Consider the following 16,116-nt stretch of genomic DNA (forward strand, 5'->3'; position numbering starts at 1 on the left):
CTGTACGCGTGACAATGGCAGCTATATGGCGCCTGGTGTACGTTGCTTTGCCATCCTTTGCAGAAACGGCTTTGTGAGACGAAAAATGACTTTCGCGCCCATGCGATTCTAATTATTCCGTGTCACTTCCGACTAAGTTGTCAGGGCTTCGATGTTTTGCCCACCATTTGCCTGGAAAGCGCAATTCATTCCTATCTTTGAACCACATCCAGAGCTTTGGCGGGACTTTCTTTCTGGCAAGTGACCGAGACGTATCGACGCTTATTCGCCGACAGTTCAGTAAGTGAATGTGTGTTTTCGATTAAACTACACTACTTTCACTACTGTGCAAAGTATTCTCTGTGATACGAGATACACTTATGTGTTGGGAGTGTTTTTCTGCATCGATGATGACACGTTCTGAATAGCTTTTGGCAGCCGAGGTCTCGATTCTGCCTGCACGTGTGAGAGCTTCAGTAAAATATTTCTTATGTTGTAAGATTTAATGATAGGGGCAAGTGCTGTACTCTCAGAAACTGCAGAGTACTTGATTGATAAACCCAATACCCAACATGTGCAAATGGGTACATGCTGCACCTGGGACTTCCCTGAGGTTGATCAACATACTTAATTTGGCTAGAATGTTATTTCCTGTTGTATTTTGATTAGGTATCGCACGAGGAAAAGAAATTGGAAGCTGCTGAGATCGCCATTTATCTGGAAAATCCTCTGATGCCCTGTGACTCTAAGAGCGTCAATGCAATTCAGCGAATCCTGTCCTCCAATTCCCGGTATGTATAGTCGGACACCCATGTATGTGTGATTTCGCCCGCACAGGTAAATTGACCCGATGGATATAAGTATAACGGACGAACACCAGTTTCACACGGCGCTTTTTCCCTGTATTTGAACTACAGCTTGGAGATGTTCTCTCACAGTCGCCAACGACTCGATTGAGTTTATCGCCATACTATCCAACCTACAACTATGCACATTAATCATCCGGTGCATACATGTCCACGCAACTGCATACTAGACCTTCGAGAAGTGTCTGTCTGTGTGATTGGTCACGCTTACAATGGCACAACTTATATAGCTCTCCGTATGAATTAAAGCGTATAACTGAACTCCTACAGGGTTGACGAGGATTTGTTCACGAAAGTTCAGCAGCAAGTGTACGACTACCTCAACAAACGTTGGTTTGCCGAATTTTGTCGAAGCGAGGCCTTCAGGGAAGACATGCCTGTTCGAACTACTCTTGATATGCCGACCTCGGAAGTATGTGAAAGCCTAGACAGGATCGTATTGACCAAGTTATTAAGTTCTAGATCATATGCAGTCTTCCTATGTATAATTTCATGTAGAACGATTAATATTGGTTTGTGATTTCTATAAGCTGTAGCGGAGTATGGAGAAGATAGTCACCTGTTGCATAGTACGCCAGTACGCTCGCATTCTAATTCGTGAGACCATTTCCAGGATTGATGCGTCCTGTGCACTAATCATTTCTTTTGTATGTATATATTATCTATATGCACTAATCATTTCTTTTGTATGTATATGTTATCTATATGCATTAATCATTTCTTTTGTATGTATGTATTATCTATATGAACTAATGATTTCTTTTGTATGTATGTATTATCTATATGCACTTCCGTATCATCCCTGTTTGCGCAGGTGACGCATCCACAGCAGGCCCATGAAATCGGTAAACGCGCCAATGCCGAGCCAGTGAACTCGGACCTCTGCCTACCAACATATTCAGCCGATGAGTCATCTGCCAATTGCCCGGGGAAGCCTGTGGATGAGGTGCGTTTAGTTTGTATATATATCGCATGCCTGGATTGGTCCGTCTCTCTATGTACGTCATGGTATTACATGCTTGTAGTGCTAGTTTGCTAGCGGATGAATACGAGTACGTTACCAATTTAACCATGCGGGTAATATATGTGTGGATATGTGGGTAAATTGGCGAGACGAATACCCCTGTCAATGCACATTGAAAGTTTTTTTTATCGCCCCCGAACTTACTTGTAGATCACAATTCACGCAAGTTCCCATGCATATTTGCATGTTATTCTATCACACACGTTCAGTTCATCTAATATAGCCGTCTGTTTGAATCTGTTGTATTTCAAGCCCCTTTCCAGGGTATTACAATTGGGTAATTTAATTTATTTCCTATATGCTTTTAGGTACCGACTTCTTCGAGTGATGTGAACAAGTCCGATTTGCCCATTTCCGCCGAGTTTCGTGCGAGTGTTAAGGTATGTAAAGCCAGTCATCGATGTGTCGCATGACTCAAGTTTCGATTAGTTGGTATCTCACGATGTATGACTAGTGCTATACAAGGTATCGTTCTTGGTTGAAGACTCGTTGAGTATCGGATGCACACGCCTTACTTTGGGCGTACACGCGACCGATCGCTGGGTACAGAAATACATACTCTGCTCAAAAAACTAAATACTTCTGTGTAGAAAGTGCTAAATGAGATATACTTAAGAACCCGTGTCAAAGCCAAAAGCTAAGCATTTTCGTATCGGGTATAATTGTAAATTGGGCACATTCGCATCGCACACAACCCACAGGAGCGCATGGAGCGTGAAACAGCACTGCAACAGCCAGGCCGCGTCATCTGGAATGCGCAGATCAAGGAGATCAACGTCAGGAGTAATAAAACGCAGCGGAGTGGAGAAGTGGTGGCCTACTATGTCGTAGTGGTAACTCGCACCGGTGTGTATTCTAGTTTCGTATCATTGTGGAACAGCTGTGTATATCTGCATCGTAGCATAGTGGTTTACAAGTGTAATGTAGCTGGGTAACATTTTTGTAGTATAGCTGTGTGCTTCTAGTTGGCATATTTATGATGGTATCACATTGCTTTGATATATCTTCTGTACGTCTCCGAGTATTCTCTTTTGCGCGCAACTTGCTGAGCTATCACTATTCTCTTGTGTGAAGGAACGTCTATTGTTAATTCGTGCCAAATTGTTCGAGCGGGATATATCATGCCAGAACTTATACGTGCGTTTTCGAATTGCGTTTGGGTGGTATATTTCGAATCAAAGCTCAAATCGAATTACAATGTCTAATGTCATGTAGGTGAATGCACTCATGATTGATTATGCCTTTGTCAGATACATTCGGAGATATCTCTTGGCTGATTGATAGACGATACAGCGACTTCCACGACATTGATATGCTGGTATGTGCTCGTGGTTGGCACGGGTGGTGCCTAGTTGCAATTGCCTTCCGTGTGTACGGTTTTGCATGGAAGTCTGACTTGTTATACACAGGGACATGCGTGTTTTGTGTGTGTGTGTGTGTGTGTATTCGCTTTTCTGCATTCACAATGCCTTCTTAGTTAATTGTTCCTTAGCAATCTTTACTCCGTGCACCTGTTCGGATGTATTTGTCCGTGAATGTGGAATCTTCCAACACTCTCTCAGATGTCAGCCCCAAAAAAATGGTACACAGCAGTTTGCCATAGCGCCCTTGTATGTGACTACTCTCAGCTGGTTCGTAAATTTTTTAGTTTTGATGTACCCTCCTATATCACAGTTGCACAAAACCGAGTCGAATCTGCCTACATTCCCACCGAAGAAAACGCTGGGAAACCTCAGGCCCAAGTTCTTACAACAACGCAAGAGGTTAGTCACCTTGAATTTACACAAGTCACTTACTTCTGGGCGCTATTTGGATACCCTTTAATGGAGGATTCCAGATTTTTTGCAAGTTATCGAGTGTTTCTGTCACTCTCGAGGTATTAGAGTCCAATAAAACATACTTGTGGTGCTACTAGTTGTGAGCACATGCTTGTTCACCGATCATTCTTGTGGTATTACAAGAAACCCAGTTTTATGTCATACACCCACTTCTGTCTGCCTACAATGAAATACGAACATATATATGGACACCCAAGTTTTGCGCTATGAGTTGTTGAGACTGTGTATTTTTGTCTTAAAGTTTGTACATCTGTACATATCTATTTGAATTTCTGTCTACGTGGGTGTACGCGTGTGTATGGATAACTCTGTATCAATTACACCTCCTCACACGATTGATATCGCATGCATGCGTCGGTGTACTAATCCGAAAGATTTCACCGCACAGGGCTCTGAACAGCTACATGCAAGAACTACTTGCCAAGCACTACATCACGCAGAACGAAAAAACTGAACGGATTCTCTCGGTGTTTCTGAGCGAAGGCTTGTACACGCACGAGTACAGCAATGTGGCAAAGAAGCTTGATACGGTGCGGGATTTTTTTAGCTTGGGCCATTCGAGTGGTATGCGAATGCATGCATGCGTTGGTCTACTCATATACAGATATTTACCTAGCTCCTAGTGTTTGTCTGTGTGATCTTGTGAATTGTGAATTGTTTTCAGGTGTATGCGGACATCATGTGCAGCTCTGTTTCCGGCTCATGCAATCGAGATTCAGTGGACTGATTGGGTCTGTGTATCTGCGTACAATAGACGTGTATCCGCTTGTCGATCGTTATCAGTACTATTGATGCAGCAGGGCTTAATACCTATAAGTTGCAATTAGTCATCGAGTACCGTCATGCACTTAAGTTACAAGCCTCCCACTTGCTCCCTACTAAATTGCTGGATGGCTACCTGCTATTTTTACACTAAGAAGCGTTTTATCATCCATTTCTGTGCTTCAAATTAATACATTAAGCACTTGAACGGCCATTGCTATCTGACCACATACCGCACACTTGGTATATAGCATGGCGATATAGTTCCATCTAGCGAGTCCTACGGGATGTAAAAAGTTTACCGGCGTGTTTTTTAGATGTGAGGAACTTCTGTTGGTTTGTATACTTGCCCACAGGCATGCTCTCCAAAGATTAAATTACAGTTATTGTCAGTCCTTTGTCTGTAAATATTCTAGCGATTGCCGCTGTGTATAACAGATGACAGGGGTCTCACACCGCGCCAGATAACTCAATGAACCAACCGTGAGACGGTGAAAGCATCGCCAGTATACAAGGTTACAGTAAAACACACTCATATACGCGATACCCGTGACAGTATTTCACATTGTACTAATACTACCATACACACAACTACATTCGAATGGTGCAGTCAAATGTAATTAATTCTAAAAACAAGGAGCATTTGCCAGATATCTGTCATGCAGTTTGCCACTTATTTTTTATCCAGTCACTTCTCACACTAAGCTCACTCCTCGTCCCAAATTTATCACCAGCCAATATAAATGAGGACACGTTCATCCCTAACCCTTCTCGGGGCACGCGGAATTCCTATCTGGAATCGGAATCGTACGAAGACGATCAAGTGCGGGATGAAGTGTTTACCATTCTGCTGGCCTGTGTGGAAGAGATATTCGATTTCAAGGCTACGAGTCACGGATTGTAAGTTGAGTGTAGGCTACGGGTTTAGGCTGTTTTGTGTATTTAATTTATCCGTTTCTGAGATTCAGTTGACATTGAGACCCAGTCGATTGGCAACCGAGTCTCTCGATCACATTCAATGCACTGCGTTGCGCAATAGTCATACTAAATGTATGTATGCTCTAATTACTGTACCAACAGATGCCTCTACGATGCATGTCGCGCACATCCGTGAACAGCCAATATCGCACTATTTCCACATATTTAGGCTAGGCTTACTCAAGAGCACGACACATTTATATCCAACTGACTTCCAGGGTACGCAAAAGGTTCCACCTTGTAGTTCGATTCATGGTGGAGAGCTACTTTTCGACACTGATTAATACGCAGATGTCTGAAACCGTCAATTGGATCTTCGGTGAGAGCCAGATCACCACATATCTTCGGTATGTGTGTACAGATTGGAACACGCCCGCTTGAATCCTGCGAAGTATGCCCAATATGGGTATGTAAGTGTAAGTTAAGATGCCAAAATTTAATACAGAAAGTCTTACAAAGGAAACGAAGAAGCAGATATGAATTTCTGTACCGCGTATGCAGTCCCTGAGGTGGAGGTGTGATTGTGAGCGAATCATTCCGAGGCTGAATGCTCATGTGGCTACTTGTTGCGGGGCTTTGGGGAGGCCAATACGATCGCATTGTAAAAATATTGACTACATGCTCATATTAATTTCATATCGGAATACTAGTAAATGAACTAATTTGCTGTGTACAGTATAGATGTCCAAACTATCCGCAGGTCTTTACCTATAGCCCATGTGCTACAGCTGCTCTGTGTGCACACGAATTTATACACCAATTGACATTCTCCTTCACTAATTATTGCTATAGTTCTTTCCGCGAGTCGTTTTGGCCTAGTAACAAATTAGCGCCGCCTGGACCTACGAGGGATGCCGAGCAGAGGGTCAACTCTAAGTATGATGCACGGGCAAGGATCATGATGAAGTAAGTTCTTATATTATCAAGGTGTACCCTTATCATGTGTCGGATTGCGTGAGTTTGTACGATGACATGAGAGTGCACATCTAGGACATATGTATCTGTCCTGGTGAACGTTGGATGCTGATTTGTTGGGATCAGTGAGCGAGTGTCGATCTGGCAATACCTGCACGTGTAAACCTGGGAAGTGATCTGATATTTATCATATTCTTAAAAACACAGCAAGTTCTCTCCGCAGATCGACTTGTTGTATTACATCAACTACCAAGTATTCTACATAGTATGTCATCAATTGCTAAAACATTGGGCAGCAAGATTCGTTTCTGTGAGATGTGAGCGACATTTCTATACATCTTTAAGAGAAAATCGTACTTGTACTTTCATAGTTTTCGTGCCGGATTCTTCCGTCAGTGTTGTTAGTTGCCTATACACTATGCACATCGTACTGAGAATTTCGGACGGTGTGACCAATTGACTGCAGTTTCGATATATCCATGTGTATCTCTTTTTGTTCAAGAACAAAAAAAATTACTTTGGCTCTGTGAATGGAACTAAGTAAGTCCCTGCATCATGTCAACCCACCATGGCAACTTGATTGCGAACAGATTTGTGTCGACCTCCAGGAATTCACTCTGTTGTGATTCCAAGTTGGAATTGGAATACATGGTTTCAAGAGTGCCTGTTTATTCGGGACACTGACTTTCAATCATATTCAATGGTCATAGCATTCCAGCGGACATGAAACGCATAGTTGGTGGTCACAACTGTCGCGCTGGTGCCCTACGACTGTTTGATATGATGCAGCACGAAGTGATGAATAAGCGCTTATTCTACGCTATGTTAGAGGTATGTCGATCAAATATCTAGGTTCGGGTGTATCGGTCTAACTGGACTTTGTGTGCGTGTGTGTTTCAGTTTACAGATAGTATGATACGTTGACGGATTTTCCCATTCCCGTGTTGTAAGGTTGGTGCGAATTTCCCATTTCCGCGTTGTAAGGTCTGTGCGAATACTTTTTTTGTGACGAGCACGAATATTGCGAGGTAAAGCAAAATTGAAATGCAGTGTTTCTTCGAACACGTGTTAAGGGAGGTCTAAGTAAGTGTATTTATATGTGCGCGTTGCTCTCGAGACGCCATAGTTTCTATGGTTTCTCGTGAAATCACTTCCGGTGGTAGCAACACAAATTCCGAATACTTGGCCGACCTACTAGTCGGGATTCACACGCGGTATTGGACTGATTAAGAAGGGCTCTGTCAGCTGCTATTGTACGAAGTAATTTTGTAGCTATTACTATTGCGATTCTCCCCTGTTACGTCTTGAGTCTGGATGCTACCAGCTGCGAATCAAGTTCCGGCGTATTTCACCTCTCTCAACACTGTCGTGTGTGCTGACTGTTCTTTTTCATTTGGTGCCATGTATATTGTCGTCATTCGGCACTAATGAACCTTACTCGGCTATATCCAACAGGCTTTACTAGACCACCTCTTCCCGGACATGAACGTCCGCGACCTGTTGAAGGGTATTCTGATGCGGTGTAACGAAGAGAAATAAAGTTATGAATTACCTTAAAACCATTCTAGGCTCTTTCAATATAAATTATCACATGTCTATTGAGAAGTCGAGGTTAAAAAATCGAAGTTGTTGGGAACTGCAACTATGCCGAACCAAAAAGTCGCAAATATAATCCAATCTTGGCCCCCAAATTGCCTTTTGAGTCCATATACATGCATGCGCTTGTAGGTCTCTTGCATGACAGGTTTTAGAATACTATGCTTGCATATCAAGTTCAAAGCATGCAGTTTTATCGTCCCCGGGTCGACCTCTCTTGCATCCCATTCCATATCACCTGGTATATTCACACAGCTGATAGAACTTCAGACCCGACATAAACTTGGCGAGGACCAAAAACATCAGCCCTAAACAAAATCCTGATACCACACTATGAAGGGTTGGTTTTATTTTATTGTTACGAAATGGTGAACGCTTAGCGCGAGCGGGGAAGGCTGGATTGAGATATACACCACTTCGGTGAATTTCGATTGCGATTTGGGCACGAGTAAAGTCTTACTTAAAGTATACAACATAGCAGTAGCAGAAAATAATACGAAAGAGAAATTATAACTTTATAATATTTACACTCCAGACTCGGATCATTCGGGTTCATCGTACACAAATTTACAAATGAACCATCGATGGTCACTATATCAAGCAAGAACTTAGCTGTAGTAACATATCAACGATTACCACCTTGGTACAATATCGACAGCTATGTGCCGAACAAAGAGAACTGCTACTAAAAAATTTAAATTTCAGATTCAGCATTTGCGTAGAAGGGCATATCATTTAAAATGCTCGTAGATCTTGTTTGCTTCCCTGTGAGGGCGATCTCATACAAATTATCACCCTGGTGGGTTACATCATGCTTATGAGCTAATCACAGCTCCTCATGGTCATCTACAAATATCCTATTAAGTTTTAAGCGAATATCTACGGCAACGAGTTGGGGTGGGCGACAACTTGCCATATGCTCGAGTCTTAAACGGCCTTAAGGTTGATGGGCTTGGGAATCAAAAATTGTACATTCGTGTCTCTTGTGGTCGTAATACCCATATAGGAGTATAAACCCTAGTTAACTAGATTTATCAGATCATAGGATCTGATAAACTTAGTTTGTATTTATCATATCATAAGATCTGATAAACTTAGTTTGTGGTTATCAGATCATAGAATCTGATAAACCTAGTTTGTGTTCGAGACTGAACACATGACTCATTAGAGTCCTAGATAGTTATATTCAACAATCTAATAAAGACGCAACGTCTCCCTGACTACTCCGGGAGAACGTTCAGATATAGTTATTTGAGCGTAACTTACTGCACTCTCAGATGCGCTCTTAACTTCCTAAAGCGAATGTTGAATAGTATTGTTGTAAGATTGGGACGAATGTTTTTGAAGAGCTGAAACCCGAATATTTGAGCTAGATAAATCGCCGATGTTTAGTGGACATCGGTGGTAGTCTGTAACTGTTGCAGACACAACTTGAGTCCGTTGGTTATATCAGTTTGCCTGTTAAGAGCGTAGGCATATTGTGGCATACCTTATTCAATGTGGCACACCCTATCCAATAAGACCCCAGACAGAACTGTGTTGGTTGCAGATCACCAGGTCATATACACTCGGATGCGCAGTAAAAACTAACCTCTTGGCTGAGAATATTTTGAATTCCCGCCTCCAGAAATATTTATCAACACGAGAATGTTTATCACCGTGAATTAACCAAGAGTGATAGGTATGCGATCAGTGCTCGCGAAATATATGAATACATAATTCAAGATATACCGTTTTTTTCTAAATACACGATGTGGTCGGAACACCCTAAACAGGGTTTATTTGATTAATATCGGTTTATTAGCTACTATATTTAGGATCTGTAAGATTGATTAATATATACTAGACGAGATTTAGATGGTAAACATCAAGATGAATCGAGTGAATGGCGCTAATGGAGAGCGACAGGACCGAGCAAATAATTCCGATAGTGGATTCATTAGCAGCGACACTAGTGATTTAATGCCTGCGCTTCTAGAGGACAGCGGCGGCGATGCATACAGTAACGGAATGACTACTAATTCCAGAAGTCAACCCATTTACATAGGACTTCATAACGTACGTGTTAGAACATGACGGTGAGCATGAACAGGATGCGACAAGCGAAAATGCTATTGTTTATGAAGGACGAAAAGGGGGAACAGAATGGCTTGCACAGCAGCAACACTACGGCAACAACACGGGAAGAGGTTCAGCAACCAGTAACGACAACGGACAGGACCCAAAATGGAAGAGTCAGAAGTCAGAAGACAGATAAGTTTGATGTTTATTGTAGTAAGGTGTTGTGTACAAGTACTTTAGGGAGTGTAATATTGGGTATAACAAATCCGTCGGGTTAGTAATAGTCATGAAATCGATAGGGGGTAAATATAGCCTTTGGTCATAGAATTGTAATAGAAGATCAGAGAGTATCTACGTACCTATTGCTCAACAATCAAAGGTTTTATTCCGTATAATAATTATAGTGGGGCAGGATAGAACAGAATTGTTCCATTACAACTCATTTCGGAATTTGGGGTTTAGCGACAATAGGCTTAGAATGGATTAGATGATTTGCACATGTACCTCAAGGGCAATCGCTGTCCTCAATCGATGGCACAATTAGGGAGAAACGAGTGAAGTAAGCAATAAGCAATTACATAAGCCATCACGCCGAGAAGCATACCAAGACAATACAATAGTGTTATAGTTCTGGGACAATAAGTCTAGGAGTGAAAATGGCACACATCACATGACATTCGCGAAATCGAAATAATAGTAAATATCCTAGACACGAGTCGGTTACGAGAATGAGAGGGGGTATCAACTTGGGTATCTCAGACATAATAGTAAGGCTTGTGTATGACAACAAAAGGGTACTTAGTACTGACGACTTTACGTTAGAGCATACACATCGGTGTGAGAAATGAATGAGTGCACATACCATGTAAAACACAAAAGTGTGTGTGAGTGTTTGTACGAGTATCAGATACAAGATGAATGTGGATTTTTTCGGTGTTATACAAAAGTCGTCATACTGATTATAAGAGCATCAAATATTGACATATCGAACGCGTGGTCGTCATATTCTGCAACTTTCCAACAAGAACTAATAACTATCCGAGAGCAAGGGAGCAAATGAGGGAAGCAACAGAGGCAGTAAGGTTGCGACCCGCGATAGCAACCCACGTCTCCCGCCGGCAAAGCGCCTGCACCACCGTCGGCGAAACAATAGACCAGGTGTTGAGCACGGACAAGGTTCTTCACAACAGTTGACAGAACTGTCGGCCAAGCAACAGTCGTTGCTTGAGCAATACGAACAACGCTTGCAGCGCACACACCCAGGACAACCACATCCTGTTCACCAGAGCAGTCGCCAACCATCGGAAGCTGAGAACCAAGAGCCGAGCAGGAAATCCTAAGGATGATATCCCAGCATTTCGGATCAAGAGTCTCGGTCGTCAACGCCAGGGATTGGGATACCAGTCCCGGGAGTCAGACGATCAGTCTTCTGGCAGTGATACACCAGCTCTGAAGTAGTTCGTACACGAACAGCAACAGGCCCAACAGACCCTACGAAACCTATACGACCGCTTAGGCTCGACGATATGGACGAGACAGCGGAATGACGCGTTCGAACAAGGTGCCCTGCGGGATAACATCTCCCCCTCAGTAAGCAAAGAAAAGGGCCCTGTACCACCGACACCCACTCCAGAGAGTGTTTCAGCTAATCGTCAGGCCTTACATGAAGAATGTTGAAATTGTCGGAGGGGCTATGTCTCGAAGTGGAAGGAAACAACTTACCGAGAGCAGAAGCATTAAGTGGCGTGTTGGAAACACTACGGGCCACACACGAGTCTAGACCGGTTGACAGGCGAGAACCTCGTGAGCCACGTAGTTGGCCCGAGTGGCCTTCGAAAGGGAGCGCTCCTTGAAGCACATAAGAATGCACAAATATCCGGCCTCGATGAGGCATGGAGCTTGCGGTGGTTCTATAAAGTGCTGAATCACTTTGAGGCGGAAAAGTCGACACTCGACGACATTAAGTCTAATCATCGGCAGTTGGTACCATGGACTTCTGAGTTACAAATAACTCAGATATGCTCGCATGAGACCTAAGCAACCGTGAACCCAACCTTCCGCAAGCTCACCAAGGGACACGCCAAGCTGGCCAACGTACCAATAATGGAACAAATGACCTACTTAAGGGACCGTCGAGCCCGCGAACGTTGTTAGACGGACGCTGAGTTCAGCAGCACCTTTTGAACCATTACATAGTACAGCTACTAGACAAGACTTTGGGTTCGCGCACGTACGAGCGCACGCTATAGCTACACCCGAAATAGCAACTAATGAAAACACATGAATTGCTTCAACTGTAGAGCCCGGACATACAAGAGGCGCAGATACGCACCTCGGTTCACTTAGCTAATCGCAGACCACAAGGTGGGGAAGGGTCACGAGTTGACTCTACTAATAGCCGCTCTCATAATCAGACAGGGTAGCGCCAAACACAAACCTGGCAGCAACGAGCTCAAGCGTCGACAACTACAATATGCGTTGGTTGTCATACACAGGCCCCGCCAAGCCCGCGCCACATCGTGCGATGCCACAATTATCGAGTATCGACCCAATTGGGGGGGGGGGGGGGGCGACAATCGCACACGATCGCAACGGCCCAACATACACCCACCGCACACATACTAGGGCCAGGTGAGAGCAACGGCCCAGCCAGACAGTCCTCTGCAGTGACAGTACCGACGTCTACACAGATCAGCACAATCACACAGGAGGATGTATGGACACCACCGACGTCAGCAACAGAGACGCACATCAGTGCAATCCTTGCAGACGACTACGATGCCGATACATCTTCGGCCAATCCTGAACAGTCCGTTTGAACATCAGTAGCAGAGGCGCCCTGGGAGTCGCGTGGATGTAGCTTTGATCTTCGCTAATACGCTTAGTGAAGTATTGACGATTAAAGACCCAATACTCACGACGGTCTATATACAACTACAACTGAACGGGCGCACGTTCAGAGCACTAGTATATGCGGGAGCAAACAGAAGCTGCATCGCGACGACATCCGCAGAACTATGAGACCGTCCCATATGCGGATGTCGTCGCGATGCAGCTTCTGTTTACTCTCGTATCTACAACTGCAACTGAATGGGCGCACGTTCAGAGCACCGGTAGATACGGGAGCAAACAGAAGCTGCATCGCAACGATATCCGCAGAACTATTAGGCCGTTCCAAAACCTAGGAACGACGGAAATTCTACCTATCCGATATGGTACAAAAATCATAGATGGTTCACTGGAACTGATAAACTTACCAAATGGCATAGAAATTATCTTGGGGCAAGACATGATGAAAGGTCTTGGACTGTATGTAGGTGGTATTCAAACACCCCTTGCCCCGATAGATCATACAGAGTTAGATGCCCTTCTCGAACCGCTACCACGTCGGCAAGCTCCTATTACAACGGAATCAGCTGGAGCACGACAACGGTCAACAGCAGAACTCGAGGCGAACGTGGCCATTGTTGACAACGCACGTTGACGCCTCGATGAGAGCGAGGTAACGATTCCGGTTACACAAGACCAAGCGATGAGCATGCGTATATCTACACGCAGCTTTGTGTCGGACAGATGGTTCCGGTATGTCGACGAGCAGGTCCAAGTAAACACAAAGCGCAGTAAACACAAAGCGCACGACACAAACGACGGTCAACCTTCCGTTGTTGGCAGTACCGAAGTTTGATAGTGAGGGTCTGCTTGGACATGAAAGCAGTCAATGCACTCGTTCCGGGGGATCAATTCCTAATCCCAAAGGTCAACGAAATTATCTCACGACTACAAAGCAAGAAGTATTGAACGACCCTGGACATATCGGCCGCATATCATAGATTTCTGGTTCATCCGGATTCAAGATATTTGTTTAGCTTCACACACGAGAGGTACCAATACTCGTTCACATCGGCACCTTTCGGTCTACACGTGTTAATGCAGCAATTTCAGCGCACGTTGAGCACCATACTCAATGGATTACCGGTGCACCAATATATAGATAGCAAAATAATTGCCAGCGACGACTACGACGAACACATGGCGACGGTGAAGGAAGCTCGATGCCTTACGTACCACAGCCTCAAAGTCAATCCGGCCAAGTGCCACTTTGCGATAGCAGAAGTGATGATAATGGGTAAGAAGGTGTCAGCACAGGGTATCGACATCTTCTTTGAGAAGCAGGCGAAGCTACTTGACTGGCTGACGCCGCAACGGTACAAGGACATCGCGTCGGCGTTAGGCTTGGAGAATTACCTCCATGAACACTTGCCCAACTTTGTGAATGTGGTGACCCCACTACGAGAGTTCTGTAAACTCAGGCCCGACGAGTTGATTGGTGATCGACGGAAACTGAGACATACATAGGTATGGCAGGCGATGAAGGAAGTAATTGTTAATGCAGTAACGTTACACTTCCCAGTGGAGGGAGTGCCGTTTAACCTAGAGACAGATGCAAGTGACTACGAGATGCGGCACGTTGAGTTGTTTCAGAAGCGCTACTTGATGTTCTTCAGTAAGACATTAAACCACGCCCAACAGAACTATGCTACATCTATGTAGGAGTTACTGGCGCTAGTGTATGGTCTGACTCACTTTCACGACCACCTCGATGGGCAGCGGTTCGCGGTCTTCACAGACCACAAGGCATTGAAGTACATGCACACACAGATCAAGCTCAATCCGATGATACATCGGTGGCACCATATAATTGCATCATTCAACTTAACCATTGCCCACATTCCAGGAGAAACTAATGTGCTGCCAGATATACTCAGCAGGATATAGGAAAGTACGGCGGAAGCGATGTAACGGAGATACTGTACGCAGACTATTGACAGGTATTCCCCAATTTCTTTGAGCAAGCCCAGAAGATCTTCGGGGCTTACAACGTCGACGTATTTGCGGCCCCACGTAATGCCCAACTACCTCGGTTTTGGACAAAGAATGATCGGAACGGAGCGTTTGACCGTGATTAGTCCTTAGTAAATGGATGGATGAACCCACAAGTTAATACATAAGATGCTTTGTAAGGTAAGAGCGGATGGAGCGATCGCTACAGTGTGCCTTGGTTTGACCTATTTAATCAGTTACTCCTGGTGTAACCGGTGTTAGTGCCTCGTGGCCCACACACATCTTTGAAGTACGCTAAATATGCGTGCGGGACGACACCTTGGGTCACACGGTGATATCGCGTTTAGGCCCGCCCAGTGGATTTGAGTTGGACCCTCGTTTCTCACAGTGACTCGGATATGCAGAGCCTCGTCACATACCATACTACCGATGCTTAGACACGGCGCAAGATTTGTCTGTAGCCAGGGCTAACACGGATGAACAACCAGCATTCGCACAGGCAACCCCAGATGAACAACTATGACGGACACGACTGACGCAGGCCCAGCACGAACAAGACCGCCATGAGGCGGCAGACACAGTTCAACAACTACAGAACAATGTACTTGTGTAGCCTGGAGCATTGGAGCTAGCAACGGAAGGTCTGGAGCATTGGAGCTAGCAACGGAAGGTCTGGAGTATTGGAGCTAGCAACGGAAATTAAACGACATTGGATAATATGTATAGGTCAAGATACGCTACGCAAAGGTTTCCACCCGATGATCAGTATTGATATACGATACCCATGGGATCCAGTCTATAGCTGGGTTACATCCCGATGCCGATTCTACATCCTATACGTACTAGATGTAGCCACGGGCTTTTCGATCCTTCGCGCCACCCCGGACAGAACCAAAGCGACAACCGTGCAAGCCTTAATAGAGATTTTTGGTGCACACGGATTTCCACACATGATACAGACGGACATGGGGTCGGAATTCACATGTAACATGATAGTGGAACTTTCAGTGAAGGATGTATGGATGCTACACAAGGTGTCACCATTTAGAGTATGGAGAGTAGCTGGAAGGTACGAGATAAAAGGATACAATAGACCTCTTCTCAAGTACGGTTATGTCAGCTAGGAAAAGTCCCTAGGCTGAGAGAACCGAACTGAGTCTTTATTTGTGTTTTCACTAGACTCAGGATTAACTTGAGTGTTTCTCTCTCACGCGGAGTCCCGGTATAGCTTACCGGTTCTACCGCTAATATTGCT

General features: G+C 44.5%; 2 protein-coding genes across 2 annotated transcripts in view; both read left to right on the plus strand.

Annotated features, from left to right (window-relative positions):
* The window catches only part of SARC_05498 (hypothetical protein), a 17,258-nt gene extending 9,317 nt beyond the window's left edge, over positions 1 to 7,941 (plus strand). The window contains exons 16-29 of the mRNA XM_014300627.1: positions 213 to 279; positions 649 to 770; positions 1,116 to 1,257; positions 1,660 to 1,791; positions 2,178 to 2,249; positions 2,571 to 2,715; positions 3,120 to 3,187; positions 3,544 to 3,632; positions 4,096 to 4,271; positions 5,204 to 5,369; positions 5,666 to 5,794; positions 6,240 to 6,353; positions 7,073 to 7,193; positions 7,818 to 7,941. Coding sequence (XP_014156102.1) covers positions 213 to 279; positions 649 to 770; positions 1,116 to 1,257; positions 1,660 to 1,791; positions 2,178 to 2,249; positions 2,571 to 2,715; positions 3,120 to 3,187; positions 3,544 to 3,632; positions 4,096 to 4,271; positions 5,204 to 5,369; positions 5,666 to 5,794; positions 6,240 to 6,353; positions 7,073 to 7,193; positions 7,818 to 7,901 — 1,627 coding nt within the window. The 3' untranslated portion in view covers positions 7,902 to 7,941. The remainder of the gene's footprint in view (positions 1 to 212; positions 280 to 648; positions 771 to 1,115; positions 1,258 to 1,659; positions 1,792 to 2,177; positions 2,250 to 2,570; positions 2,716 to 3,119; positions 3,188 to 3,543; positions 3,633 to 4,095; positions 4,272 to 5,203; positions 5,370 to 5,665; positions 5,795 to 6,239; positions 6,354 to 7,072; positions 7,194 to 7,817) is intronic.
* A 5,049-nt stretch (positions 7,942 to 12,990) lies between these two features.
* On the plus strand, positions 12,991 to 13,503 carry SARC_05499 (hypothetical protein; the record flags this gene model as incomplete). The annotated part of the gene is made up of 1 exon (XM_014300628.1): positions 12,991 to 13,503. The coding sequence occupies one exon, from the start codon at positions 12,991 to 12,993 to the stop codon at positions 13,501 to 13,503; it is 513 nt and encodes a 170-aa protein (XP_014156103.1).
* Positions 13,504 to 16,116: the final 2,613 nt, after the last annotated feature.

This window comes from Sphaeroforma arctica, assembly GCF_001186125.1.
Source record: "Sphaeroforma arctica JP610 unplaced genomic scaffold supercont1.353, whole genome shotgun sequence".
Classification (NCBI taxonomy): domain Eukaryota; class Ichthyosporea; order Ichthyophonida; genus Sphaeroforma; species Sphaeroforma arctica.